The following is a 19024-nucleotide window of genomic DNA, read 5'->3' as shown; positions in this document are numbered from 1 at the left end:
AATTACATGTAAAATAAAAAACGATATTTTCAATAAGGTTTTAATAAAATAAAAATTATTAATATAAAAATAAGAATTTTTAAATATGCTGATTTTGTTTAATATTTCATAAAAAATGTAAAATATAGGCCTATTTTAATTTTTTTTAATATAAAAATAGGAAATCAATAGTAGTATATAGGGAAGGGCAAAAGTGTCCTCTAGCCCCCCCCCATATACTACTGATAATGAAGTAAAAGTAAATATGTTTATTTTCCCTTTTCTGCAAAAATAATGAGAAAACTATTTTTGAATTAAAATGATACATCTAGCGTGGGATGAAATATTATCATTTCATCAAAAGCATGAAGTATCAATTTCTTTATGTAAAAATTGAATAATAATATCAAACTAATAAAAAGCAATTAAATTATTTAGGCTATAATTCAAACAGTTCTTGTAATATAGATGTGCACATATGTTAAAAATTATAAGACTGTTTTATTTTTAAAAAAAATAATCATCGGATTATTTTATGAAAACATTGTAAGTTAGCGTTTTCAAATGCTTTTTTTATGATAAACCTAAAATAGCAATACATTGAGTTTAACTTATTTTGCTTTGAATCGAAGCTTTGATGTTTCAGTTTTATGTATTGCTTTGTTCACTGTGTAATTAATCTGCTTAAGACAATAATTCAAATTTATAACAACTTGCTCAATAGTTCAAAAAATTACTTTTCAAGTTACATTGACTATAGATCGCAGTAAGTAAAATTGTCTTTGTAAATTAATGATTGTTTTTTATTAAACCCAAAATCTTTCGTAAGAGTTATTTGATGTAATTTATTCTCAGAAAAAATAAGTCACACAACATGAGAGTATACCGTCGAATTTAAAATTTAAAAAAAAAAGATAGAACGCTTTAAAATTTTAAAAAATGCTGAAATAACAAATTATATTCCTCATAACACAAAACTACTCGATAAAATCAAAACATAGATTTTTCAGGCATGAAGGTAGTTTCAAAGCAATAAAAGAGCATTATATTTAACGGCGAAACGAAACATGCTGCGAAAGTCAACTCAACTACTGATTAACTTAAAAATAATTTTGGTTAGCTATGCTTAACACTGGAAAGACGGAAACTTAGTTTATGCATGTATTGCTCAAAAGCAGTCAAAATGACTGAATTGTAAAATAATAAATAATGTGTAAAGAAATTTGTTTAAAATTAATTTTTAATATATTTTATATTATTCACAGTTATATAATAGGTTATTAGTGAATATTGACAATAAAAAATTATACGTTGTATAAAATTCTGAGAAATTGTGTCATCATTGTTTCTCTAATTCAATTTTAAAGCAGTCAATATGACTTCCTTAAGGAATCTAGGGATAATTAAGGATCTAATAAATTTTAAATGAATGAAAATGTAAATTAAGCCCTTGGAGGGGATTTGAAGCCCATCTAATGACAGACAGATGGGTACCAGTTTGTCTGGGTATTGAAGACGGCTAGTGAACAATGCTGGCCACATTAGTACAATTTTGCTGTAGGCCAACAAGTTGCAGAGCATTCCCCTGCATTAGCACACTGACCAATAATGGGCTTTACTTTTATTTTGCACTCTGTACTACTCGCTAAATTTAGAAAAATCTTTGCTTTAAATATTTTATAGATTTTTTCTTGTGTTTTGTTTTGTAGCTGAAGAGGAAAACAATGTATTACAGCTGATTGCAATCATAACTAAAGGTAATGATTTAAACGTTTCCTTTATTTTAAATATTAGTAGGTAATGAAATGCATAGCTTAAAATTTATAATTACTGATAAAGATAAAAAAGAAAACTTTGTATTATTTTTTCTACAATTATTTACTTCTTTATTCGCTTCAGTTAATTTATTAAATAACACTTTATTATTTTAGTGGCGATGTATTTTCTTGTTGTGTCTCTTTTCGTATGAGTATTCTTCTTCATCTTAATTATATCACAAATCAATGTATTGTTTTTATCACCGTCGCAGAACCCACTTTTGTGTTTACGGCGCAATTTCTAGTTTACCACTACCAATGTTCAACTCCGTTGGCACTACCAATGTTTTTAACCCGATCTAGTAGACAGGGGAACTTCTGGATTGAGTATGGGCTAATTTAGCCATCGTGGAAGAATTTATAACTGAACTAACCTGCGTTTACATTACATGTAGAGAAAAACCGCGAAACTCATCCTTGATTCGTCTGATGATAAGGGGACTTTAACCTACGGTCTGTCTACCACTGAGGATATTTTGCGTGTGGTCAGTGCGAGTCGAGTGCGGAAATTGTATCGCTGGGATTCGAAGCCGGGCACCTCATTTAGAGACGAGTGCTCTTTCCCCTGAGCCACCACGACTTCTTAAATCAATGCATATCTTATTGAAAATCAACAAAAAAATTTTTTCATTAAAACTTGTTTAACGTATTTCTTCTAAACAAGCAATCAATTCACATTGGTACTATCGGTGTTTTTTAATAGATTGTAATCCAATAAAAAATCAGTTACGGAATAAAAGTTAAGATTAAGTTTTTAGCTGTTAAAAAATAAGTTTTTTAAAAAATCAGAAAGCTTTTAGAAATCACGCAGGCATAATTTTGAAATTTGTTTAACTTTTTAAGTTAATTATTCGCGTCAAATCAATTGTGTTCGCTTTATCAGTCATATTTAAAGACGAATGTTCTTTTGTTTGACTTAAAATGCAAGTAAATTGTACACAAATTAAAGTTAAATTTATTATTAATATTAGTTTTTCCACTTCTGTGCATCTATACGAAACAAAACTTGATATGATTGTTCTTAATGCTTTTATTTACATCTTAGCCATGAAGCTGCAAGAAAAAGAAAGAAAATTTAGAAGTAAGACAATTTATAATTAAGTACAGTATATTCATAATAATAATAACTACGCACAATATTTCAGCTTTTATTAGTTTTTCCCATCATGTTGTCATTTATTAATATTTTATTTATTAATATTTTATTTATTAATATTTTATTTATTAATATTTTATTTATTAATATTTTATTTATTAATACTTTATTTATTAATATTTTATTTATCAGAATTTTAAAAAATATAATTGTTCATATACTACATGTTTTATTTATCTGATCATTAAAAAAAATTATGTGAATCGTGCTTTTAAATTCTCTTACATCAAGGCAGAATTATAATATTATGTTATCTCCAAATATACTTTCACGTTAAGATGATTTATTGAAACACAAACTGAATATATGCCCTTTTCTATGCGTAAAGGGAAGAATGAGATTTTATGCATATTTAACATGCTTTATAAAAACGTGAATGTGTTAAAAACATGATTGTGTTAATGGTGGATAAATTCGGCTTTAAGTAATTTTTGCCAGACTTGTATTTGAATATACCAAAACAATTCAGTTAAGAAATCAATCAAAATTCTTCGATAATTACTTTTAATGTATTTTGTAGTCAAAATAAAATATATTTTTTGCATAAATAAATTGACATTTTCAGTAAAACAAATTGAATAGAATTTGTTTGCATAGAAAAATGCAACAATACTTGATTGTACTGAGGCAAATAAATTCTTGCTCAATCTATTGTTTTTTAAGATTGAATATAAAATGATAAATCACTATATTTTTTATGTAATCGAGTTAACTTATACTACATTTTTCCCATCAGACAAATTTGTTTGCAAAAATTACAGTATTTTTTTTAAATTAATACAGTAATGTGTACTACTGTGACGAATTACATGGTTGCATTATTGAATGTTCGCCTAAGATTTGTTAATCATGTGTTAAGAGGAAATAGCATATGAACTGCATGTTAAATCGGATGCAAACTACAAATAATGATCTAATTTTAATCTTTCTTTGGTTAAAGTCAGGTTTGAGGCGAAACGTGAGCAACTGCTTGCAAATATTACTAAAGGTAAGTTTTGTATGCTTTATTTCTATTGATTTTAATGCTTAACAAATATTTAACACTCCAATGAAACTTTACTCAATATACCGTAATAACAAAAGATATTTCAAATAATTTTTTAACTTTCAACGTATTTTTGAAATGATTCAGATTAAGAGGTGATTTAAATACTTCAATTTTTTAATTCTAGCAATAGAACTACAAACAGAAGAAAGGGAAAACCAATGTAAGTTTCTCAATCAATTCTAGCTCTTTCCAGATTTTCTAGCTTTTGTATTCCAGCTTTTTTTACGAAACTAACGAGTAGCATATATTTAATACAAATTTTATTGTGTTGGTGTTTAACATGTATATATTTGAAATGTCACTCTGCGTTTTGCAAATAATAAAATAGGTTTTTTTGATCTAATCTACCATGTATTTTATATGAATTTTGTGCAATGAAAGATATTTATTAAATTAAAAGTTACTCTAGTTGTAATAAATTTAAAAGCAAAACAGATTTTATTAAAATAAATAAACTTAATAAATAATAAAATTTCCCATTTAAATCCATTGTTCTCCTTCACCAATGGCTTGTTATTGATTGATTATTTTACTTTAGATTCTTTATATTTTTCTCGCGAAATTTAGCTTTTGCGGCAATTGGATAACACAAAACACATGTTGATAAGAAATCTAATGTAAATAAATTAAAATTATTTGTATTTCAGCTATGAAATACAAGGAAAACCGAATGAGTGTAAGTGTAGCGTAATGTTAGAATAAAAATAACTAATGTACTTTTGCAACAAATCCCGATCAATCCCATCTAGTGGAAAATTCATTACTAGTTCGAAAATTTAAATTATAAAATATAAATTTATTGTTCAATAAATTCATCCCCCCCCCAAAATAAAACAAAAAAAGACTTCGCTTAATGCTTCGTTTCTCAAATATTTTATATCTCAGTAAATTAATATTTTGTTATTGCCAGGAAAATAATCTAGCAGGTTTTATTTAAAAAAAATATTTCACTCAAGATTTTTATTTTTATTAATAAATGGGCCACAATTAATCTACAATTTTAATTTTGCAATAAAAAAAACTATTCCTCCATGTATTAATATTAACTGCATATTTATTAGTATAATATTAAATGAGGTTTGGAAGGAGCTTTTGCTATTCTGATATTATTAGATCTCATTTCAACATACATACGACAAAGTGAACCGTATTTTTAAGAAGTAAAATTGTTTTGGAGATATTTTGTGAAATTAAAGGAAGTTAAATAAAATGAAATAATAACGTTCTAAAGCATAACAAACTAATGAATTTAAAACTTAATGTTAAAAAAAAAACATTTATGCTTTTACGAGAATGTCTTAACAAATTTTTTTCGTAATAAAATTACTGTATGCATTATAATTTTTCCCAACTCATCATTTGCAGAATTTTAGAAAATATTAGACTGGCTTCATTACCTATTCAAAAAATAATAAATATATATTGTCTATAAATAACGGTAATCAGAATTTTGCTTTCATAAATACAATATTTATTTTAAAATTGTATCATAATTGCTTTATAAATCCATAAAAATTGGATGCTATGTAATTAGCATACTAAATAATAAATATTTTTAAATTAAATCAATCTTCAATTGTGTTTTTTTATTATATAATAGATGGTTAGTTCTACGACATTTTACGGAATTAAAAATTGTATATACTTTTAATACCGGTTGCATAAACTGTTCAAGTTCACAGCATATGTGCCATAAAATTGGTTTCATAATAAATTTATTGAATGTAATAAAAACTTCAACACACATATTTATTTTCATACCAATTATGTTTTTTTCTCTTTTAGCCTTTTTGTTCAATCTACAAGAAATTAAAAATAGAAGTGAGTATTATTTGAGTGAAAAGTGAGTATTATGAGAAAACTAAAATTACTTGTAGGTTTTAATAATTATTTCACTTTTTCAATTTAAAGCAAAAGAAGAAAATAGAAAATTGGAATTGCTGAAAAAAATGAAACTAGGTAAGTTTCAAATTTTGAAAACTAATTTATTAATACTTTTATCGTATCTTCATTTCCGTTTATCAATTTCATATAAACCATGACATAGAATCTTATAACTAATAGTTTTGCTCACTCTGATTTTTCCTATGTATTACTAAATACTTCGTTGCAAAAAATCTGTGATAGTTACAATTTAATTAAATATATAATTCATTTTAATTTAAATTTTTTTTTTAAATTTTACTTTCAAACTGAGATGCGAAGAAACAGATGCCAACCATTGCAATAAATTTGTATGTTTTTATGTGTTGTGAAAATAATTGGCTTTCATAATAACGAGTATTTGTTTTCCATTCCTTATTTTCAATTAATAAAAGCAGAAATTATACTGTCATAATGCAAGAAAAGACAGAAAAAATAAAGTTTTTGTTAGCAGCGAAACAGGCCCAACTTCAAAATCCGGTGATGGATAGAAGGCTCATAAAAAAATTAACAATGACAGACAAATTAAGCAAAAAATGCAATTATCGTTTAACTACGGAAAAAATTTTATTGAAAACAACAATGGGTGAATTGAATTTGAGATTTGGATTGTACAATATCACTATATTCGATTATTGCAAATTTTACATTTTAGTCGATGACCAATAATTATTATTCATTATACAATTTAATTTAATTGATTTTCACACTTATTTATTGCACTTTTATTCTATTATAAGCTTTTACTTGCATTTCAGATATGTTGTTTCAAGGAAAGGATCTACCAAATGAAAGTAAATAAAAAACAAATTTTAATTATAAAATTTTAAGAAATACCAAAAAAAAGAGTATATATTACTTTTTTCAAAAATTGTTTTTTATAATTAAAGTTTCATTTTTTTCAAAATTATATTTTATTTCCGCAACATTATATTCATAACAAAATTGATATGTTATTACTTTTTACAAGTTTACTACATGAGTGTTTAAAAATAATAAAAATTAATACTAGGTATAAAAAATAGATTTTATAAAATTTGATTTTCGTCAGATAATAGAAAAAGAATTGAAATCCTCGAATAATTTCATATAGAAAGAATAAACAAAAGGTTTGCAGCAGTTAAATGAAAGCAATATATGTAAATGTATAGTAAAGTCAGAAGTATAGAGCTCAAATACAAACAGAATAAACCCGGTTGTTATATTTCCTCATCACTCTTTGCCCCAAACATCAGAGCCACAATAATCACGTGCTCCCGCTCGTTCGGAGATTTTGGCCAAGAATGAAGGAACATGTGACAGTTCAAATGAGTTCTCTTTTTTGATAGATTCGTGTTTTGTACTTAAACAAACAATGGAGGAAATTTGAAAGCTAAGGTTAGCAAATCAGTGTTAAGATTAGCAAAACAGTGTTAAGATTAGCAAAACAGTGCAGTTTTCAAAAATACTTAATTATTTGCTAACAGCCCTGTATCTTAATATTTTTAGAAGTAAACAAAAAAAATCGCTGTTTAAGATACAATCTAACACATATATTTCAGAATAGTTCCACATGGATTTATTTTCAAGTATTCCAAATTTTTGAAAACAATTACAAGAAAGGATTTAAGACTTGTAAAGCAATTGAAAAGTAAAGACGAAGTTCGAAAAAAAATTTCTTCGCCTTTATTCACTTCTTTCTTTTAACTTTCTGATTTTATTTTTACTTTGTACTTGTTATAATAAGGTTTAATGCCTCTGATAGTATTCTTGATTTTTTTTCCATGTGTTATTGTAATTAAAAAAGATCTGATGATTTCAATTGAGAAATACCTGATGATATTATTGAAGAACTAATATTTTAGTGTTAAAAATCTTTGATCGATTTATAGAATCGGCTTATATTAATTTTTTGTAATCCCTATTTTCCATTTGCAAATGCGTGTTATGTACAAAACTAATCCAAAGCAAGTCACTGAAATTGAAATTTAAAAAAAAAATAGTATACTCTTTTCTTTCAAAAACATTACAGAGAGTAAAATATTCAAGTCAAATAAACGAAGGGGAAAAGAAATAAAAATGTCGTCAAAACTTCACTTACTACATTTTATCAGTAAAACTAAAAATAATTATGCATTAATAATGAATAATTCTAAATAACCTTTACTTTATTGATTAGTTGTGCTCTTATTTGTTTTTATTTGCTTGTAAGACAGTTCAAAAAGTATTCATTTTGATTTTTGAATGTATAAAATGGAATAAACATGATTAATATGATTCTTTAAGGAAAAAAAAGCTTTCCTGCATTTAAAAGATAAAACAATTGCAATTCTAAAATGTGTTGAATTAACTTTCTCGTAAATCATATAAAGTCCTCCTTTAAAAAATTTTCTCTGCAACCAAATAAATTACCATGTTGATATTCAACGTTTCAATATCTCCATCGAATTTCTCCAATAGTCACGTAGTTTAATTTTGAGATTTATAGTCACGGGCGTGCTCTACTATATTTAAACTGTATATACAGAAGATTTTATTCTAGTGTAAAATTAAGAAATTATTATTGATATTTGTTGCTTAAAATAAACAAATAATTAATCATAATTTATTTTTCAGTTATATGTTTCGATTTAGAAGAAATGAAAGATCCAAGTAGGTATAATTTCGTTAGTACACAATATAATTTTCAAAGCGCTTGAAACTTTATGACTGAATTTAATTTGTTTCTTTTCAAAGCTAAGGCTGAAAAAAAGAAAATGGAATTGTTGCAAAACATTTCAATAGGTATGTCTTTGTTATTCATAAGAAATTACCGAAAACATAAAAGAGGTGTTCTCAAAGTTTCAGGCCCTGTGTCCCCCTTAAAAAAACTGATGTGAGGTCTCCCCTCCTTGTCCACCACTTGTGGTTATTATACGTAGTACAATCCGAATTTGAAAAGGAAGCTGATTATTTAATGAAAATATACTCGAAGAAATTTTTTTTTAAATTAAGGAACAGTATGATACTGACATTACTGGTTTAAAAAACAATCATAAGTCTGGTTAATAAAAACAAAATATCTGTATAAAGCCGTTTATTTTATATCTATTTCGTTCATTTGTTAACGGTTTCCCAGAAATTCTAGTTTCAAAATTATAGTTCTTATTACCACACATTTAGTAGCAAATTCAAAATGGAAATATAAACTTAACTGAATAAAGTTTTTTTTATACCATTCACTATGATATCATAATGGAAATACCAAATTACCTAATCACTTTACCTAATTTTATTACTTTTAATGTTAATTTCACCAATTACCAAAGTGCTTCGAAAAAACTTACGGTGCTTTTTGGTGCTTCCGTAGATCCAGAAACACGGTAAAATTTTAAATTATTTTAGTCGTTTTGACCATATTTTTTTCTAAGTGTAGCTGATTTATACACATAATTTAGTATTACTACGGATGTCATACTTTCTAACATATTATTATTTAACTATTATTACACATTATTATTCAAAAAATTAAATACAGATCAGAAATATTAAAAATAATCTAGGATGTTGATGAGGTTCTCATGTAATAACTGGTGCTCTCGCAATACTAATTATGATATTAGTATTGCGACTAATTAGTATTATTTTATTGTACGACAATGCTTGTCCTTAAAAAATTGTTGAATATTACGTTCGTACCTGTGAGCCAGACACTCTTCTCACACTCTTGAGGAAGTACGATAATTATTCTGTTTTCATAATAGTCTTGTGCTCAAGAAAAACGTACTGAAAATCACATTAATGTCGAAAATATTTACATGTGACCACAAGATTGAGATATTACGATTAGTTTTATTTTTTATATAATTGATTAAAAAATCTCTTAATTCCTTTGAAATTGTTTTGCCTCCTCTTCCTTTACTTGATGTACCGTATACTTCTATACATGGGAATGTCAGATAGTATGAACCACCAATGACATACATTTATTAGTTTCTAGATTCATCCAACAATTGAATCTTGAGTTATATATTTTTAACAAAAATATCAATTAAGAGAATTTTCTTCATTTACTTTAGTTTGATTGCAGAAATTTTTTGTTTGCTACTATTTTTGTTTTGGAAATGAAGTTTCCTAACTCAAAATAAACTACTATTTAGTAGAGAAAAAAATTAAATTATTTTTAAGGAAACTATTTTATGGAAACTTTTAAAATATATTTATATTAATCAAGTTCATTACTCTCTTAATTTTTTTTTCCTTTGTATTCCAGCTATGCAATTACAAGAAGAAAAAATTCCTTATGAAAGTAAGTAAAGAATTGAACTTATAGATATTGTTATAACGAGAAAAAATTAACCTTGAATAATATTCTTTTGTTTTCAAAAGATGAATAAAAATAATTAAATGTTTATATTTCAGTTATACAATTAAACTTACAAAAAATGAAAATTTTAAGTAAGTATATTTTACAATTATTTTACTATAAATCTTTCCTCCTTTATTGAAGCAGTTGAAGTAAACTGCACTGTTTTATTTCTCCCTTTATAGCAAAAGCAGAAATTAGGAAAATGAAATTGCTGAAAAATATCACGATTGGTATGTAATTGTTCTTTAATTGCTTCAAAGTTTGGTAAATTATGTACTCTTGGTTATTTTTTTAAAATTTATTTTTTAACTTTCTATGGATGTTGTAAAAAAGAAAAACCTATTAACAATTTTTATGAAGCATCTTATAGATAATCATGAACTTGACGTAAGGCGGGATTTTAATCAGAGAGAATGATATTTCAGAGGAGAAACTCTAGTTTTTTTTTCGACGAATTTAGGCTCATAACCCTTAAATTATGGGAGAATAATCATAAGTTTCGGCATTCAAGCTGTCAAACATTTAGAATAGACATTTTGACATTTTAATGTTAATTTAAATTTTTATGCATTTTGCTATATCACAATCTTTGCTATATCTTTTTCAGAGGAAATTCCAGAGGATCTTCAGTTTTGACCTCCCATTCAAAACATCGAAAAACGTATTTTTCTATCAAATATAAAAAGAAATACTTGTCTAATATTTTTACAAAAGGAACATCTTGAAAATTTACACAAAATAAAAAATTTCAAGTTTCCATCCTGTTGGGTCATAAGAAAACTGGCCTGGCTCTTAATGTTTTGCAACTAAACTTACCCCTAAATAACACAATTCTAATTATGCATCATCCTGTATAAAATACAGCTTTGTATGAGAAATTTTCAAATATATATTTTTTCAGCTATGCAGTTACAACGGGAACAATTACCAAATGAATGTAAGTAATGACTACTTTAAAATAATCTTTATTTAAAATAAATATTATTTGGAAGCATAATAAAATAGTATATTTTACTACAATGTTTGTTTATTTTAGTAAAAAAGACTTAAAAAATTTCTTTTAAAAACCTTGAAAGAATAAAGCTCTAACAGTATCATAAATCAAACTGCTAATCAAATTATATCAAACTGGTATTATAAAATAAACTTTGCAATCAGTATTATAAAAACCAACAATACATTAACAAACTACTAACAATATCAAGTGATATAATATTAAAAAAAAAAACATTTAATTTGGTTGAAATTTCACGAAGTAGCTTTTTATACCGTGCTAAATCAACAGCTCTGTTTTTTTTTTCAGATTACCCTTTTTATTATTTTTCCCACAAACATAGTTAAAAACAATAAAGTAAATCTGCTTAATATTTTTAACAACAGCTAAACATTATTTGCACAGCATTATGAAACTAGTAGTTTGAATAGAATTTGATATAAATAATATCACTATAGAACGTATTATAAATTAGTGATTTCATTAATTTTGTCTTTAATTACAATTAAAAAAAGTTTTCTCTTTAGTTATCCATCTAAACTTGCAGGAATTGAAAAATAATAGTAAGTTATTTTTGGCATGTAACTCAATATTTCTCCTTCAAATATTGCTAGTGATTTTAAGGAAAATTAAACTTTACTACATTCTCTGTTTTAAAATGCTTTTTTTTATTTAGCAAAAGCTGAAATGAAGAAAATTGAATTGCTAACAAACATTACTTCAGGTAAATCTTAGCTTTCAACGTGTATTTTTTTTCATTTACGTTTATTTTTAACAATTAATTTTGAACAGAAAAATACCTTTTTCCAAGTGTTCTGTTTAAAGGAAGAAATATGGCATTTATTCAGAATTTCTCAAACCTATTTTAAAGTAGAAATGTTTAAATATGATTAAGCGCTGTAATATTTAAGTAAGTAACATGTAATGTGTATAATATAAGTAATAATCTGTAGTACTATGAAATACAAGTAACAAAAATATATTTTGAAAGTAAAATTTTAATTAAATAGATATCTAATGGGAGAAAAAATTTCAATTTCTATACATACCAGAACCATTGCTTGTTCTATCTTTTAAAAATGTAGCTTAAAAATAAAAAAAGTAGAGAGTTCACTTTCGTCAAAGATTGAGACGTAACCGACAAGCTGATATGAGTTTTTTACTTTATGAAATGCCAAAACGTAGACAAAGACATTAAGTTGATGCAGTTAATACCCTATATCGTAAATGTAAAAAATTGAAATTGCAAAGAAGATAAAGCGTCGTAGGTGATGTAAGTGTACGTAATTCTTGCGGGTCGGCGCGCGCAGGACAAAACTGTGATAAAAGGATGAAGAGCACCGTAGTTAAAGACATTCGCTGCAAGTACAAGTGATTTGTTTTGTGAAACATGTCTTCAAGAAATTATTTAGACGTCTTTACTCGAGGAAGAACGATCGGGAAGCTTGAGGAGGGGCGTAGTGTGACCAGTGTCGCCGAAGAGCTCGGGATCAGCAAAAGTGTTGCTTCTCGTGCTTGGAATGCCATTAAAACTACAGGTACAGCTGTTCGGAAGGTTGGTGGTGGTCGTCCAAGGAAAACAACACCAAGAGATGACCGTTACATTGTCCACCAGGCGAAAACAAACCGTTTTCAGTCAGCGAGTGCCATATCTCAGCAACTGTGCACAGCCACAGGACGACAAGTATCAAGATTTACAGTGGCCAGACGCCTCCACACAGGTGGATTATTTGCTAGACGTCCTGAACTCTGCATACCTTTAAAAGTTAGCCATCGGCGGCACCGTTTAGAGTAGTGCAGAGAACACGAAACCTGGACACCTCATCACTGGAGTCGCGTCCTCTTCACGGATGAGAGTCGTTTTAGTGCTACAAGCGATTCTCAACGTCAGTTGATCTGGAGAAAGGTTGGAACTTGATTTCATCCCAATAACATCGCGGAAAGAGATTGTTACGGTGGTCCTGGAGTTGTCGTCTGGGGTGGCATTATGTTGAACGGCCGGACTGAGCTTCAGATCTTCGACCGAGGTTCTGTAACTGGAGACCGCTACTGCAATGAGGTAATCCTACCCTATGTGCGTCTGTTCCGAGGGGCCATTGGACCAGACTTCATTTTTATGGATGACAATGCCCGGCCACACCGTACTGCTAATGTTCAAGAGCTACTGGAAAGTGAAGGTAAAACACGAATGGATTGGTCAGTTTACTCTCCAGCTCTAAATCCCATAGAGCATGTGTGGAATGCATTAGGGAGACGTCTTGCGACACGACAGTATCCTGCTAGTAACACCCATCAGCTGAAAGATGCGTTAAAGGAGGAATGGAGACGCTCACCCCAAGAACTCCTGGATAATCTGGTGCTTAGCATGGAGAGACGATGCCAAGCAACAATTACAATTAGGGGAGGGCATATCCCATACTAGGGAACAACTGCCAGTTGTACTTACGCTTCTTCAGGCAATTATGTGTAACGCCACTATATGTCAAATAAAGACTTTTTTTGTTCCATACCCTACTTTAAGCTTTATATTCATTCCTGCGCCATTATTCTTTCACCATCGTTTAAGTGCAAAATAATGTACATCATATTCAAATTTCATGTCAATCGGATGATTTCTTGTAGAGTTATGACAAAAAACGCACTTGTTGCTTAAGTTTTGCACACCAGTATATATATATATATATATATATATATATATATATATATATATATATATATATATATATATATATATATATATATATATATATATATATATATATATATATATATATATATATATATATATATATATATATATATAAAGAAATTTAACTCGTACTCTTTTCTAAGCAATGATACAAGTATGTGGTATCTTGTTCAATTCACAGATTAAACGTGACTATATTTTGATTTATAAACTTGAAATATTTTTTTATTTAATTGGAATTTTTTGTAACGTAATTACTCTCGTCCTGGGAAATTTTCTCTTGACGTATTTCCTTTTAAATTTAAAATGATGTTACAATAAATCAAAAATTAAAATCACATTTCCCAATAAAATTTTAATTATGTATTGCTCTACGTCATAGATATTATTACATGAACAATTTTAAATTACGGTTATATCTATTTCAGCTATGCAACTACAGCGCAAAGCCCTACCAAAAGAGAGTAAGTTGAAAAAGCACTGACATACTTAACTCATAAAATTTGGTTAATAATATTAAAGAAAAAATCTAGTATAGTAACGTTTGAAAAAGCGTTTTTTTAATACATAAAATATTAAACACATATTAACCAGCATTGGGTGTAATAAAACTCAAACATTTATTGCTCACTCAATGCATTTATTGCTACTTATATCAAAGTACTCATTTTAAAAATACTTATATTTTTATTATAAAGTATGAGCATAATTACACAAGAGAATGAATATTTTTTATGATATAAAAGTATTGGAATGCAAGTTAATCATATCATTAACTGTTCTGATTACATTTTATGCAATCAAAACAATTCTAAGAATTTAGACATAGTATTAAACATGTATGGTATTCTGCGTATACATGGTATTAATTATAATTGATACAATATAGTTACACAACCATTCGTCTTCTTACACACAAGTTTCGGTTAAAAACTATAAAGATGTTTTTTTTTCTTTTTCAGTTATTCAGTTAAACTTACAGAAAATGAAAAATATGAGTAAGTGTTTCACAAATTATAAAGAAAGACCCTTGTAAAAGTAATTTTTAAATATATATTACTTCAGTAGTTTTTTTTACTAATTGAACTCTCTTAAAAAATCTTTTTTTAGCGGAAGCTGACTTACAGAAATTGGAATTGCTGAAAAATATTTCATTAGGTAATTCTTTGCTTTTAATTAAGGAAATGAAGAAACTTCCACATTTTAGTTTTTAGATCAACTTCACTGAGAAAAAAGTATGGTCAAAACTATCACAATATTGTAAGATATACAGAGCTTTTAGTCCTATAGGTGCACCAAAAAACTCAGTCATTTTTACAGTAGCGCTTTAGTAATGATTTTAGTAAAATAATGATATATTTTGGTTAAAATAAGGAGAAATTTAGGTAAAATTAATGTTAAAATGATTTTTTATTGCGTGATAAAATCCCATAAATGTGTTGAATTTGAGGATTTTATTATAATACCTTACAACACGGCATTAAGAAAACATTTATTCGGTTATATTTACTTTCATTTATTTTTCGGTTAAAATTCATTTGTATTTTTTAACTGAATGTGCTGTAATAAGAACTGAACTGTAATTTTGAAAATCAGAATTTCCGATATACCGTTACGGTATGAATGAAAAAATTACCAAATCAATGCTTTAAATACAGTATATTTTGGTTTCATTAACCGAAATTTAGTTTTTTTTTTTACCAGAAATGGGATTATTAAAAAGGTACTGCATTTTATCTGGATTTTTTTAGTGTTCAAATAATGTTTTTTATTAAAAACTCACTTCTTTAATGTAGTGCTCGGAGAAATAGTAAACAATTTACGACAAGTAGGTATAATATTTTGATAGCAACTTCAACCCGAATAATTTTTTTATAATGCGGTTATCGTATGTGATATATCGAAATTTTTTCGTGAGTGTCGTTTGACTTTAATGGGGACCGTGATACAATTTTTCCAAAATTTTATATTTGAAAAACAAGTTTTATTTTCCTATTATTTGAATGGTGTAAGAGATGTACACCTTTTTTAATTTAACGTTAAATTCATTCTTAAAACTCTAGATTTTTAAACTGTATTGACAATTATACCAAATTCGCTAATTAAGAAGAGACGAAAAGTTATTAATATCATTTATTTTATCCTGAACTTTTTTACAAAACTCACTAAAAATATGTGGTGTGTTATGCTGAAATATACATAAAATGTTTTCCAACATTTAAAAATCGAATTATTGTCTCCTTTATTCTTCAACTCTCTTCAACAAACCTTTTTTGAAACAGAGTGCAAATATCAACCTTCTCCAAGAAGTTGAAAAAATTTTAAATTTTTTTTATAGCAGGATAAAGTAATATAAAATTATAAAACAAATATTAATAGCTGAAATTGTTTGCTGAAATCTCAAGCATAACTGAATATTTCTGCACCCACACTTGAAACTTCACGCTTTAAAATTGCAAATTGTGTGTAGTTTGAGTTTAGTTTATCCTTAACTTATCAGTAGCCTGACGAATGATCACGGAACACTTTTTTAATGTCCTTTCTCTCTCATTTTCTTCTCATTTTGCCTTTATTGGTCTCTATTCCTGGGAAGCAAAACTACATCCTGTACTCTATACACACTTATTTTTAGTAATCCTGACCTCGGGAAAACCCCACTGCCTCTTCGTGCGATTACTTTTATCAAACGAGTGGATTAAGTGATCATTGTATGGTAATGCAGTGATGTTGTTCAAACAAATTATATTCCCTTCTAAAGAGTTTATTTTATTTTATTATATTATGCATGAGCTTGAATTAAAATATTTCATTTTAAGAAAAATTCAAAAAATATCAGTATATATCTTAGTGGATGAAATGCTATAAAACATTGATTGCAAATGTAAGCCTATTTTTGTTAGTATTGAATGATGTATTTAATAAAAAATGTACTGCATCTATTGAATGTTTTTCATTTTGATTTTTTTTTATTTTTCCCAAGGGAAAAATTGAACTTGTTGCACTTGTTGCTTAAGTTTTGCACACCAGTATATATATATATATATATATATATATATATATATATATATATATATATATATATATATATATATATATATATATATATATATATATATATATATATATAAAGAAATTTAACTCGTACTCTTTTCTAAGCAACGATACAAGTATGTGGTATCTTGTTCAATTCACAGATTAAACGTGACTATATTTTGATTTATAAACTTGAAATATTTTTTTATTTAATTGGAATTTTTTGTAACGTAATTACTCTCGTCCTGGGAAATTTTCTCTTGACGTATTTCCTTTTAAATTTAAAATGATGTTACAATAAATCAAAAATTAAAATCACATTTCCCAATAAAATTTTAATTATGTATTGCTCTACGTCATAGATATTATTACATGAACAATTTTAAATTACGGTTATATCTATTTCAGCTATGCAACTACAGCGCAAAGCCCTACCAAAAGAGAGTAAGTTGAAAAAGCACTGACATACTTAACTCATAAAATTTGGTTAATAATATTAAAGAAAAAATCTAGTATAGTAACGTTTGAAAAAGCGTTTTTTTAATACATAAAAAATGTTATATATATTTTTATGATATAAAAGTATTGGAATGCAAGTTAATCATATCATTAACTGTTCTGATTACATTTTATGCAATCAAAACAATTCTAAGAATTTAGACATAGTATTAAACATGTATGGTATTCTGCGTATACATGGTATTAATTATAATTGATACAATATAGTTACACAACCATTCGTCTTCTTACACACAAGTTTCGGTTAAAAACTATAAAGATGTTTTTTTTTCTTTTTCAGTTATTCAGTTAAACTTACAGAAAATGAAAAATATGAGTAAGTGTTTCACAAATTATAAAGAAAGACCCTTGTAAAAGTAATTTTTAAATATATATTACTTCAGTAGTTTTTTTTACTAATTGAACTCTCTTAAAAAATCTTTTTTTAGCGGAAGCTGACTTACAGAAATTGGAATTGCTGAAAAATATTTCATTAGGTAATTCTTTGCTTTTAATTAAGGAAATGAAGAAACTTCCACATTTTAGTTTTTAGATCAACTTCACTGAGAAAAAAGTATGGTCAAAACTATCACAATATTGTAAGATATACAGAGCTTTTAGTCCTATAGGTGCACCAAAAAACTCAGTCATTTTTACAGTAGCGCTTTAGTAATGATTTTAGTAAAATAATGATATATTTTGGTTAAAATAAGGAGAAATTTAGGTAAAATTAATGTTAAAATGATTTTTTATTGCGTGATAAAATCCCATAAATGTGTTGAATTTGAGGATTTTATTATAATACCTTACAACACGGCATTAAGAAAACATTTATTCGGTTATATTTACTTTCATTTATTTTTCGGTTAAAATTCATTTGTATTTTTTAACTGAATGTGCTGTAATAAGAACTGAACTGTAATTTTGAAAATCAGAATTTCCGATATACCGTTACGGTATGAATGAAAAAATTACCAAATCAATGCTTTAAATACAGTATATTTTGGTTTCATTAACCGAAATTTAGTTTTTTTTTTTACCAGAAATGGGATTATTAAAAAGGTACTGCATTTTATCTGGATTTTTTTAGTGTTCAAATAATGTTTTTTATTAAAAACTCACTTCTTTAATGTAGTGCTCGGAGAAATAGTAAACAATTTACGACAAGTAGGTATAATATTTTGATAGCAACTTCAACCCGAATAATTTTTTTATAATGCGGTTATCGTATGTGATATATCGAAATTTTTTCGTGAGTGTCGTTTGACTTTAATGGGGACCGTGATACAATTTTTCCAAAATTTTATATTTGAAAAACAAGTTTTATTTTCCTATTATTTGAATGGTGTAAGAGATGTACACCTTTTTTAATTTAACGTTAAATTCATTCTTAAAACTCTAGATTTTTAAACTGTATTGACAATTATACCAAATTCGCTAATTAAGAAGAGACGAAAAGTTATTAATATCATTTATTTTATCCTGAACTTTTTTACAAAACTCACTAAAAATATGTGGTGTGTTATGCTGAAATATACATAAAATGTTTTCCAACATTTA

At 26.8% G+C, this 19024-nt stretch overlaps 1 protein-coding gene across 1 annotated transcript in view; it reads left to right on the top strand.

Annotated features, from left to right (window-relative positions):
• LOC107447044 (uncharacterized) overlaps positions 1–19024 on the top strand; it is a 210312-nt gene that overhangs the window by 87745 nt on the left and 103543 nt on the right. Inside the window, exons 67-87 of the mRNA XM_087167704.1 lie at positions 1689–1736; positions 2842–2877; positions 3893–3940; positions 4125–4160; positions 5786–5821; positions 5912–5959; positions 6682–6717; positions 8519–8554; positions 8639–8686; positions 10155–10190; positions 10304–10339; positions 10433–10480; positions 11152–11187; positions 11772–11807; positions 11921–11968; positions 14362–14397; positions 14896–14931; positions 15044–15091; positions 17375–17410; positions 17766–17801; positions 17914–17961. Coding sequence (XP_087023830.1) covers positions 1689–1736; positions 2842–2877; positions 3893–3940; positions 4125–4160; positions 5786–5821; positions 5912–5959; positions 6682–6717; positions 8519–8554; positions 8639–8686; positions 10155–10190; positions 10304–10339; positions 10433–10480; positions 11152–11187; positions 11772–11807; positions 11921–11968; positions 14362–14397; positions 14896–14931; positions 15044–15091; positions 17375–17410; positions 17766–17801; positions 17914–17961 — 852 coding nt within the window. The remainder of the gene's footprint in view (positions 1–1688; positions 1737–2841; positions 2878–3892; positions 3941–4124; positions 4161–5785; positions 5822–5911; positions 5960–6681; positions 6718–8518; positions 8555–8638; positions 8687–10154; positions 10191–10303; positions 10340–10432; positions 10481–11151; positions 11188–11771; positions 11808–11920; positions 11969–14361; positions 14398–14895; positions 14932–15043; positions 15092–17374; positions 17411–17765; positions 17802–17913; positions 17962–19024) is intronic.

The sequence above is a fragment of the Parasteatoda tepidariorum genome, chromosome 7 (genome assembly GCF_982258835.1).
Source record: "Parasteatoda tepidariorum strain Cologne lab strain chromosome 7, Ptep-v5.0, whole genome shotgun sequence".
NCBI lineage: Eukaryota > Metazoa > Arthropoda > Arachnida > Araneae > Theridiidae > Parasteatoda > Parasteatoda tepidariorum.
This window is presented reverse-complemented; position numbering and strand designations above follow the sequence as displayed.